The sequence below is a fragment of the Rhamphochromis sp. 'chilingali' genome, assembly GCF_963969265.1.
Source record: "Rhamphochromis sp. 'chilingali' genome assembly, chromosome: 1".
NCBI lineage: Eukaryota > Metazoa > Chordata > Actinopteri > Cichliformes > Cichlidae > Rhamphochromis > Rhamphochromis sp. 'chilingali'.
Window position 1 is genome coordinate 49755039 of NC_137929.1, and position 12112 is coordinate 49767150.

At 41.3% G+C, this 12112-nt stretch overlaps 1 protein-coding gene and 1 long non-coding RNA gene across 3 annotated transcripts in view; one reads left to right on the forward strand and one right to left on the reverse strand.

The window, feature by feature from the left end:
• The window catches only part of LOC308401828, a 226244-nt gene that overhangs the window by 208446 nt on the left and 5686 nt on the right, over positions 1-12112 (forward strand). The window lies entirely within an intron of this gene.
• On the reverse strand, positions 328-6788 carry reeld1 (reeler domain containing 1). Of its 2 annotated transcripts, none has more exons than XM_080888707.1 (5): positions 6582-6788; positions 5178-5387; positions 4693-5008; positions 4443-4603; positions 328-4322 (listed from the first exon to the last, which is right to left on the reverse strand). In XM_080888707.1, the coding sequence occupies exons 2-5, from the start codon at positions 5383-5385 to the stop codon at positions 1867-1869; spliced, it is 3141 nt and encodes a 1046-aa protein (XP_080744833.1). In that variant the 5' UTR covers positions 5386-5387; positions 6582-6788; the 3' UTR covers positions 328-1866. The 2 variants fall into 2 exon arrangements, with proteins under 2 accessions (XP_080744833.1, XP_080744834.1); XM_080888708.1 differs by having other exon boundaries at positions 4087-4322; positions 4492-4603.

The following is a 12112-nucleotide window of genomic DNA, read 5'->3' on the forward strand; positions in this document are numbered from 1 at the left end:
CTTCGTCCTCTGAGGCCAGAAGCACTTTAGAATAAATCCTTGTATTTGTTCTCTGACCAAATACTCTAGAACTCTAGAATTAATGAGCTGTATTGGCAGCTCATTAATTTCACTGACCCATCTTTTTCTGGACAGATGGCTCTTCTGTCACATCATTTGGAAGGAGCAGTCGTAAAATAAACCAATAAAAGCACTTCCAGCAGACCGCAGTCGCTTTGTGCTGTTTTTAACCTTCAATCAAACCTAATTTAAAAACCAGCATTTAGCCTCAAACTCCAGGAGCTGAATAAAGAAATGAAAAGTGTATGATACTGAAAATATACTTTTTATTTTTGAGTGCAATCACATGACTTAACAATTTAATATGGATGTTAGTGATCAGCAGTGTAGTCTCTTTCTCCACAGATGCAAAAACCTCTGCTTGTTAAAATCAGCCTATAAAACCTAATCAGAGCTGGACTTACAGCCCTCCTGTCATTGTCTATACACTGTGGTATATTTAGACATGCATGCAGAAAACATACCTATTCTTCTCTGTTAACGTACTCAGATTGTAGCTTTATTCTTCTACTTATGTTGGAGACAGAAAGATTTAGCCAGGAATATTTTCTTCTGCTCTTGCTGATTCTTCTTGGAAAGTGCACCAGTGTGTGCTTTTGTCTATGGAGTCTATTAATGTGCTCTGCTGGCTTAAATAATCTGTGGATGATTGTGAACATTTACAGCGAATTTCGTGACAGCCTGCCAAGCCCCATTTTGTCAGGGACCGCGGCTCAACGGGACCTGAAAGGTCCTCTGGAGACGCTGCTTGTTTAAAACTAATGAAGGTGTTTGTAGACTTAAATTACACCTTTCTTGGCTGCTACTTCAAAGCACATTGTGCGCTGTCTGTCCTGCGTGCTGCACAACAACATTGAATATTTAGTATTTACTGCTGTTTACACTTAGCTAGATTAATGCGATGGTGATGTGTTTAGTATGTTGCTTTGTTTTTTTTGCTTGTTTTCTATTCTTTCTCTCTCAACAGGTGATCCAGGAGATTTTTTTTCTCCCCCCCTTTCTCACTGTCCCTCTCCCCTTCTGTTTTTCTTTTCCTTCCTCTTTCTTTCTCCCTTTCCTATCCCTCACTCATGTCTGTCCCATCTGTAACATCTGAAAATAAAATATAATAAACAATAAAAACAAAGGTCGATCAAATGGACCAATACGGCAATGCCACGATGATCCATTTGGCAAAGTAAATCCATTGGGTATCCTTGTTGGTCTTCAGACAACAATTCTGATGGCTAAAGAACCAAATGGGACAGGCAAAAAAAAAAAAAAACTAATGAAGAAGCGGAAAAAGGTGTCAGAATATCTCTTTCAGCAACAGACTGACTGACCACAGTTTTATCCTTTCGTAGTCACCCCTGTGGAGCCTGCACTGCAGTAGACGACAGTGTTTGCATTCATCTGCATTGCTGTGCTGTCACAAGTGAAAGTTCTGCTGGTTTTTGAGCTAATGAATTTCAAACAATAGTTACTGAAAATCTGGAAGGAGGAAGAAAATTTCAGAACGGACTGGCTCGCATCCGATGTGGACAGGGATCAGCTGGAGGCACGATCGAAGATTGCAGCGGTCCCAGATCCAGCTGGAATATGTCCCCCTGTTGCTTGTCTGTGTTTTATTGTGTTATGGTGTGATGATATCTGTGCGTTCTTTTTCTCCTTAATGACCCTTTTGTGTTACACATTTCACTGTTTTTCCTTTTACTACCTAGCCTGATCTGTCTCCCCAATGTGACGTTTGTTGTAGGGAAAAAAATCAATCCGAACATTCGAGGAGTTAATCAAGATTATTTTCTTGTCCTTGAAAGGTTTTGGTATCTAGCATCTTTGTTGGCAGCCGGCATTTCTCTCTCCAGGTGGTGACAGTACATCATACTCTGCCAGAAGTACTAAGCTGTTCTCTCTGATTTTTCGGACTCTAACCAAATCTCCACACTCCTGGACGTGGATCAGTCCTATCTCTCCTCTCCCATACTCTCTCTCCCGATCGTTCAGGGTCACCGCTGTCCGTTTTCCACAAGCCTGGCGATACAAGTACCTTATTCCAACCACCAGTACCATACCCAAACCAGCTGAGCTGCCCAGCAGCATGCCCAGCTCCCAGGCACTGTGTCTGCGTATGTCTGGATATTTCCCTTCCTTGTCTGGAGTTGCAGGAGGACTGGAGGGATGTTTAGCATCACTATTTGGAAGCTTTGGTTTCAACTCGTGGCCAAGATTTTCCTCGATGTTAGGGTGGGGTTTGGGGTTTGGATGAATGTCTGTTCTTGGTGTTGGTGGGTGTATACTTGGATCAGGATCAGATGATGCAGTGTGACCTTCAGTATGTTTCTGGGAAGGTGAGGGCATGGAGAGGTTGTGCAGAGAGCGACGGGGAGCTGGAGAGGGTCCTGAGTGAAGGGAGGTAGCCTGGGCAGCAGGCGGGGAGGTTACAGATGGGATATAAAAAGATGTACCTTGATAGGAGGAAGAAGTTGCTGAGGTCGAGCTAGATGAAGTGGTAGAAGAAACAAAAGAAATGGAAGAATTTGTTGAATTTGTGATGCACTGGGAAGAGGTAAAGGTAGGCAAGGGAGCTGGAGTAAACAAGAGATCTGATGATGGATGGTTAGAAGTGTATAAATAGGGTATAGTAGACGAGGCAAAGGAGGATGGCTGTGGGGAAGTGGGGGTAGGTTGAGAAGATGACAAATAAGGGGGGTTGGAGATTGGAGAAGGGGAGGGGAGAGCAAAACGAGCTGATGATGTTGTCGGTTGGTTTCTCGTAAAGGAAGAAGGGATGACAAATGTAGACCTAATGGATGCACGCATAGTTACAAGGAATAAACCTCCAGAAGAATGAGGAGAATTGGTAGACCTATCGTTAACTGTTGCAGTAGGGAGCAAAGTATTGGAGAAGGAGAAAGATGAAGCAGAAAGGGAAGGAGTGGCTGAGGGCAGAGCAAAGACTGGGCGCGTAGTTCTGATCTTTGCGTCAGACCTAAGATCCACTTGACTCTTTTCCAGTATGGGAGTTTGGTCAGTCCTCAGTGTAAAGAGCAGTGGGTTAAAGAGAGACTCTGAGGATGGAGTTTGTTTCTGTTTCTGTGGTCGAGGAGAGTTGTTTGAGACGTCAGGTGATATCTCAGACTGGGAGTAATCTGTCCAAGGAATGCTAGTTTTACCCTGACTTTTAGTTGTAGTAGTTTCTGGCATGTCTTGGAGAAATGTTCTGATATACTCACTGTGAGGAGAGCTACTCAGGACAGTAGCTGTAGTCTGAAGCTTAGAGAAAGGTGTACTGGTTTGCTTTGGGCTACTTTTGGGTTCTAAAGGGCTGTTTTCAGAGTGGGTAAGGGACAATATTGTGAGAAAGGACTTAATGATGGGAGATCTGGATGGTGGAATGGAGTGTGGAGAAGAGGTTTGAGAGCGAGAAAGGAATTTGGATGGAGATGCTGGGAGAAATGGATAAATATTACTCCTACCAGTTTGGGACCGTAGAAGAAGTATGGATGGAAGTATGGAAGTTTCGAAATGACTAATAGGCTTGGGTGAAGAAGTTTGGGAGTGAGGATTTTGAGACCCGATACCTATTTCTGATTTAACTGCATTGGTTTGGGACTCAGTTACACTAGTTCTGTGAGGCTGGACTGAACCACTCTGGGTCTTGAACTTTGCTGAACCTTCTTCTTCCTGGATTGCTGCTTTTGGATTCTGGGTTGTGGGTTTTGGGAGCTTTATCTTATGAAAACTGTGATTAGTTGAGTGATTTCTGGTGACATCTTCTATTTCAGGTTTGTTAGGTGCTTTTGGATCTGGTAAATGTAATTTTGGAAGTTCCTCTTCCTTCAGCGGGATGACAGGAACAAGGAGGGGAAGAGGACTACTTGAGGCTTGCACTGTGTTGTTTAATGAAGAAATGGTGGTAGTTTTCATCCCTGTAGCCTCAGCAGAGAAGAAAGATGCTGTCAAAGGACTTGAGCTCTTGGGGTCCTTCGGTTGAGGAACGGGGTCAATTTGTGCCTCTTCAGTCACACCTGAATATGATCTTAAAGGTGTTTGAGAACCAGTTTGATGATTTTCTAAGGTCATATTCTTCTTTTTACTGACTTCAAACAATGCCAGAGTCACAGACCTGCTCCTGTCCAAGGCTGGATGAGTTGTTTCTGTTGTTGTTTTCATAGATTTGTAGTTGTAAGGTCCACTTCTTGCTCTTGTAATAAGTTGTAGACTAGTACCTGGTCTATTTGTCGCATTTGTTTCTTTCTTTGATGCTTTAAAGGCTCTGAGAGCTGCAAGACAACAAGGTGAGAGAAGAGAGTGAATAGAGAGGCGACAATTGTTCTATTTCAAAGCACCTAGCTTGCATTTTGTCCCAAATTTACCATCACATAATAACTAAATCAGCTTACTTGGCAGGGCTGTAACTTTGTCTTGCAGTAGTGTGGAAATTGCACTCACTCCATTCACTCCAGTAGTGTTACTCCCATTCCAAAGCCTACGACCCGCGTCACGCACCAGTCCAGACTCAATACCTGCCCAGTAAACAAAGTAGGACTGTACCACCGTGATGCTGGAAAACAGAGGATACTCAGGTTTGTGTTTTCTTGTACAAAACTTGAAATTCTGTGAAAACGAATCTGTTATTATTTGTAGGCTTACTAGAACCGTATGTCTCCCACTGGTGAATCAGGAGCCCTCCATACAAACGAGAGGTTTCTCTTCAGCTGTTTGTCCGAGTGTGTGACAGTGTCACCCTCCGAGAGGCAGCACAGAGTGTGGGTGCCAGGAGGTGTGAGGATCCAGGAGCCGCCCACCAGCAACGGGCCCTGTCTCCTGGACTTCCTGACACCACTTCCAGCTCTGGTTTTGGGCCATGGCGTGACCCCATAGCTTCCTCCAAATTTGCTGAAGGTACCCTCTGCACGGCGTGCCTGGAGCAGGAAACCCATGAAGTCCCGAGAGCTCCGCACCATTACTGAACAGTCAAAAAAACAAAAGGTAGCCAACATAAACAGATCATGAAGGTGTTTTAATGTCATTCAGCTCACATACCACATTAAAATAACTACATTTGAGTAACTATCACAGCAGGTTTGTTGGTTTTTAGTTGGTTTGTTAAGCGTCGCACATTACGCTGATAGTACCTGTTATAAACTGTCCAGGGAGGTAGGAAGAGGCAGACGTGCGTATGGTGACCTGTCTGTGCTGCGAGTCCTGAGAGTGAGCACGGATGTGGCCGGGAATCATTTCCTGACAAGAGGCGTGGCTTGCACCACCGGAGAACGATGTGGTGGGCGGGGCCAGTACGAATAAGACCGCACACACACCCAAACAGTGTAGGGTGGACAGCATCGCTAAAGGTAAATACAAAGTTTATGTAGCTCAACCAATTCACTTGATGGACTGAGAGATGATGCAAACAAGATTTTGCTTATCAGAAACTGAGACTGGATACTGCAAAATAAAGTTGGGAAAATGCAACATAAAACCACCATACAGAGCTCAAATGCAGTGCAAATATCACAAAAGACAATAAAGAGATAAAGTAAAACGACAAGTATAATGCGTATGAACCAATCAACCTATTATTACACATGAACTGCATGATGAGCTATAAAATTACTGAACATGGCAAAAGAGAAGCAAATAAACCAAATTAGACGCAAAAGAGGCAAACAAAGAAAAAACTGCAGAGATCAAAGGTATTGAAACACTTCAGAAACACACAACATGACATGACTTCACATGAAAAACACAGAAGAAAAAATACGGTGAGGCACGAAACAACTACAACAAAAACCTAAAAAACAAAACAGCCAAACAGAAGCAAACCAACCACCACAAATGTAAACATGAAATGACACAAATAAGATGCAAAAAAGAGGACAAAGACATGCAAAGTCAACAAAAATAGACACACCACTCTGTTAAGAAACGAAACGTGACTGTAAAGAGGTGCTGACTACTTAGAGTCCCAAACTTATTCAAATTAATGCAAAAAAAAAAACAATAATGATGTGCAAAAACATGTAAAGCATGAAACACACCAACATGAGAGGAAAAGTCCCAAAGCAAGTGACGCAAAAATCTTAAAAGGCTGTTCATCAAAATATTCATAAAAAAAATGAATATGAACAAATATAGCTAATATATCATTTTAGCTGTAGCCCTGCAACAGACTGTCAACCTGTCCAGTGTGCACCCTGCCTCTCACCCTAACAGCTGGGCTGCAGCTGCCCCACGATCCTGAAAAGGATAAGTGGAAGAGGATGGATGGATGACAAAATTCCCAAAGAAAAATATGAATGTAGAGTCTGAATATATCAGGCTATGAGAAAATTACATCAGTTATACTTTTTATTTAAACCAATAGAACTCAATAAATCCTTACAGAAGCACATAAGGTTTATTTCTTGCTTTTTTTTCTTTTTCTCTCCTTTGATACATTTTTTTCCAATTTTTAAGCAGCCTTGTCTGTTTGTACATCCTCCTAGGAAGGAGTTCACATGTGAATGGATGACTGGAGCAGTAGTGAGTTTTATCCTTACCTTGTCAGAGCACTAAGTTTCAGGATGCCTTTAAAACAACAGCGAGCTCCTGCTTCTTCTTCAGCTTGCACAGATCTTCTTGTCCTGTCAGTTCAGCTGTTGTGGGAAAACCATTTAAAATACTTCAGCCCACAGCTGGGGGAATAAAGTGCTCCTGGAAACTCTGAGGATGAAAGAGTAATCCGGGGCTCCAGGATGTGGAGGAAGAGGGGGGAGGGATGTAGATCCAGAGCATGTAGAGCTGCTGGATTAACAATCTGTGACGTTCAAATGGAAAAACAGTGCATATGTGACGCTGTGTACAGCAACAGTAACTTTCAAAAATAAACAAATATTAAACACAAAAGTACTCCTCACAAAAATAAATATATCTTAGATGATTACCTCAGAGGGGTCTGTGGTTGATTTAAAGCTGATTTATCTGCATTAGGTGGACCCTGCAGGTGCACAGCGTGCTGTGTATAAACCTTCTAGATATAAATAAGAAAACAAGATTGTCTTTTGTGTGAACAACAAATCTAAACAGATTCATGTCACTGTGCCATGTGCAAAGGTTCAAATACCGTCTGTTTTAAGGATTAATGTATTAACGTGACAATACTTATGACAACACTATATATATACACTATATACTCAAAAACACGTCATTTTAATTTGTATTTATTCAAAACATTAAAAAAGCATTTATTTAAATTCATTTTCACCATCCACCATGAAATGGTGCAGAAAGAATACAAACTGCCCGCATATATAATTTCCCACTCAGCCCATATGCCAGACCGCAACTATTACTACTATTTTACTACTACACCGTATCATCAATTATTACAATGTTGATATGTATGAAAGTAACAAATAGTCTGAAATACTTTATGAAAAATATGTCTCAGTTTTTCCACGTTCTGAAAAAAGAATAATCAGCTAATTTAAAATGACTTAATGATTTATGTTGTGCTTACTTTGGTGCAGAGTTCAAGGTCATGGGAGAATGTTGTTGGTTGAAGGAAGGCTGTAAGGCTGACGGCAATTCAGACAGAAATGAACAGTTCAGGCTCTCCTGATGTGATCCATCCTTATGGTCAAAATATAACCAAAGAAATTCTGAATTTAAGCCCTCCCACTCGGCAATACTCCACAGCCATCCCACAGGCTGGATTGGACCCTTTGATGAGACAGTTCTGGACCCCAGGCCGTATGTTTGGCAACAACTTTATGGTGGATCCCTTTTTATGGATACATCAAAAGGGAACACTTACAATAAAGTCTCTCTGCACTTTAACGTCAAAGAATTTGATCATTATTACTCTTATTGCTCTGTTTCAAGATTTCTCTTCTAGTATCAGGTTTTCTATGGGATTAAGACCTCCCATCACCCCAACCACACACTACCAGGATGTACACCAGCTGTGGCCGCCTCCCTCCAGGATCTTGCAGACTTCTCCACTGACCTCTTCCTCCTCGTCCCTCTGTTCTCATTGTTCTTATTTTGTTGTCTTTCTTCTGCTTAAACATCAGTGATGTTACTCTTCACTTTGAGACATTATTCAGTAGTCACTATCCACTATCACAAGAGCATATATATTATAAGAATAACATCAGCATTAATTCACGAGTCATTAAACTCAAATTAGAATTTTAAGGTCAGATTTAACATCAGAAGAAGGAAGAAATTTATTTCTAAAAGACGATTCAACCCAAAAACCTTCACAAAGAGGTTAAAATGTTTACGTCAACATTAAAACAGAAGTAAAGTTGGTTCAACAGGACGCGCAAGGGAAGAAATATCTAAACTGGACATCAATGCCGGAGTTCACTGAGTTTTCATTTTCACGGACAGAGTAAAATGTTGTCTTGATATTTCTCTATTATTGTCTCTACTTTTTTCTAGTTGTTTTATTTTTCATTCCAATGCCTTCTAAGTTAAGTGTAAGTTTGCAAAAAAAAAGGTGTGTCTTTGACATTTGTTTCCTTCCATCTCTTCAGCTTCAGATCACACCGGGAGTGTTTCATAAGCATTCTGTCACGGTTCGCTGAGGACTCACGCAGCACTCTGGAGCTTGTGATGATAACAGTGGGTTTAGAAGTGGGATTTTACTTAAAAAGGGGGCAATAATTCACAGCCCGGCGCAAACGTGAGGTGCTGTCTAAGAGCTTGATGTTTGTTATATTTTAGCTATTATTGCCACATGAAAGTAAAACTTAATGGGATAAATCAGGGTTTATGTCGTCTTTTAAAAAAGACAAAAAGGGGCTGAACTGTCATGTATTTAATATATATTCTTAGTGCTTATTTGCTGATTATATTGTTTTATGTATAAGAGAGGCCAACACAGTGTGTGCCAAAAAGTACTGACAGGAAACTGCATGCTTTTGCAGAGAAAATAGGAGCTGCAGCCAGAAAGTGAGACTAAGCAGAGTGTTTGATCAAAACTTAAAGTGTGTGTGACGTCTAGAGGAGGAATATAAATGACCAAGCTTGCTGTTTTTGCTTCAGACTTCAGCTGGCGTTGCTGGGTGTGCTAAGCCTCCATATTCCGGGATATGTAAAATTAAAGATCATTTTTTGAGTTTGACCACTTTGAGCCTTGAGTCTTTCTTTGCCCTGAAGAATACAAAGAACTGGATTTAATAGCAGGAAACACTGCTGTATACAATGGTGACAGGAATATGGGCTCCAGTGGATCCAAGGTGGGGAGGACAAGGGGAAAACACTTGCTCTTCTTCGATCACTCACTGCTTGCTGCCAGCCACTCTCCAATCACTCACAACAAGGAATCCTCTCAGGGAACACAGGGACGGGTTCAGGGAATCTATATGCAGAACGTACACGCTAACAAAGGCACAGAAGGAACAAGTGCTATATACTTTGAGAGCCAAGCTACACTGACGCGAGTCACACCATGATCCTGCATGAATACCTGCCATCCCTCAGGTTAAATGCTGACAGTGCAAATGAGGCTCAGGTGTTTACTCTTCACAGGTGCGTGGGCCGAGGGCTTGAACCCGCAATGAGTCCTGCCCCTGCTGATCCACTGGGCCGTGACACATTCAGCCTGCATGAAGTCTTTTATTTTGAAAACTCCATGGTGAGGAGAAAAGTTTCTGGATGCTTCTGAAACGTGTCATTGTCTTGACTGGGTCTCTGTTATTTTGGTTTTTAAAATTTCATATTTTACTTTGAAGGGGGCCTTTTTCAAAGATTCACATTGTGATTGCACATTTTGTTTTGTTTCACCTGAGGCTGATTCTTCCCGCCTCCGTGTCTCGTGGAGTCTGCAAATGAGGCCTGCAGTCAAATAGTCACAAAACATACTTTCTACCTCTTTTTTCTAATCACCTGTAGACCCAAAGGACCCAACGAATCTCCGACTCTCGCGTTTTCCTTTTGTTTTATTCACAGTGTTCTGTTTTGTTTTTCATGGTTAACTCTGCACTTCAGCACTTTGCAGAGCACAATGGTCCACGCTCTGCACATGGCTCTCTGCTCCAGCAGCTCTCTCTCTCCTCTCCAGCCTGGCTGATACTGAAATGGGAAGGCATGATTAGACGATGCTATGAAAACCAGCCTTCCCCGGCACCACAACCTGAACCCGCTGCTCTACCCATCCCCTGCAGCCGAGCCACATCACCACTTTAATCACACTCTAGATCTTGTTTTAACATATGGCATAGAAACTGAACATTTAACAGTGTTTCCTGAAAACCCTCTGCTGTCTGATCATTTCCTGATAACATTTACATTTACAACATTTACAATAATTGATTACACAGCGGTGAAGAGTAGACTTTATCAAAGTAGATGTCTTTCTGTAACTGCTGTAACTAAGTTTAAGAATATAATCCACCCACTGCTATCATCTTCAATGCCCTGTACCAACACAGAGCAGAGCAGCTATCTGAACGCTACCCCAACAGAGGTCGATTATCTTGTTAATAATTTCACCTCCTCACTACGTACGACTCTGGATACTGTAGCTCCTGTGAAAACTAAGGTCTCAGATCAGAAGTACCTGACTCCGTGGTATAATTTTCAAACACGTACCCTAAAGCATTGTGATGGCAAAATTCTAGTTTTTTTTCACAATAAGATTTAGGTGGTTAGAATTTTACATAGCCTTTTTATTTCTTAGGTGAAGGACGTATGGGTCAATATGAACTGGTGTAGCCTGCTTAACTATGTTATCTGCTGACTGTATGAAAATTCCCAGGGAGGCCGCGGGCTGTTGCTGGGAAAGCACGTATTGTAACTGAGAGGGTACAGTGAGTTGTGCTTGAGGGTATAAAAGAGGAGCTGAGACATCCCAAGGGGAGTGCTCTCCTCACTTTATAACTGTGACGTTTGATGTCTGTTTCAATTTCTGCCTGCAGTAATTAAAAAGCTTGACCACACCGTGCTGCAGACTTTATGAACAGAAAATTCCATTACAGCAGATAACTCATAAGCTGGAGAGGACATGGCATATCAGAAATTTAGTATGTCATCATTTAGCCTGGAGAAATAGTTTGCTGCTTTATAAATTAATTAACTGAATAAAATTTCATGAATTTAATAAAATTATCAAACAAATTACTCATCTAACCCCATGTCACAGATGACACACACCAATTAGTTAAACTGCAGGAATGTCTTAAAGACATAAAGACCTGGATGGCCGCTAACTTTAGCTTCTTAATTCAGATAAAACTGAGGTTATTGTACTCGGCCCTGAAAAGCTTAGAAATATGGTATCTAAGCAGATTCTTACCCTGGATGGCATTACCTTGGCCTCCAGTAACACTGTGAGGAACCTTGGAGTCATTTTTGACCAAGACATGTCCTTCAATGCACATATTAAACAAATGTGTAAGACTGCTTTCTTCCATTTGTGCAAAATCTCTAAAATTTGAAATATCCTGTCTCAGAGTGACACTGAAAAGTCCATGCATTTAGAGAGCTCCAGTTACTCACTGGTAAAACTTCCAGCAGCAGGTCCACATTCCAACAACAGGAACATTTCAACAGCTACAACATTCTGTATCTTGAGTGTCACTCAAATGTTGGCTTTTTGTATTTTTTAAGCTTCAGGGCTTAAAAGGTTCAGGGCATTGTCAGTAAGGTCGTACATAAAGGAGAGGGTGAGGTTTGCTATAGGAAAATCTATCTGAGCCAAGGTAGGTAAGTAATGAGGTCTTTATGTACAGATATAAATGTATTTCACCCATACATCAGCAGCTATTGCACTTCTCCTATTAAAATCAACCAAGAAGAATATTTTCCTGTTTGTGAAAGAGATGAATCCTAATAAAAAGGCCTGGTTACCTTTACATAAAAATCAATGGTAGAATTTTCCTTCATTGAGCTACTTTTCACTTTCATACTTTGACTCGATTTCACAGTCTGTAAGTAAATAAGTTGCTCCAATTCATCAGCCTTCACTAGGTTATTTTTTTAAACACAATATCTGCATTCATACTTAAATGAAGAGTGTCTGTACGTCTGGCACCTCTTCAGACACCACACCTGGAAGAGTCATAGTTTCTAAATTCTAAGG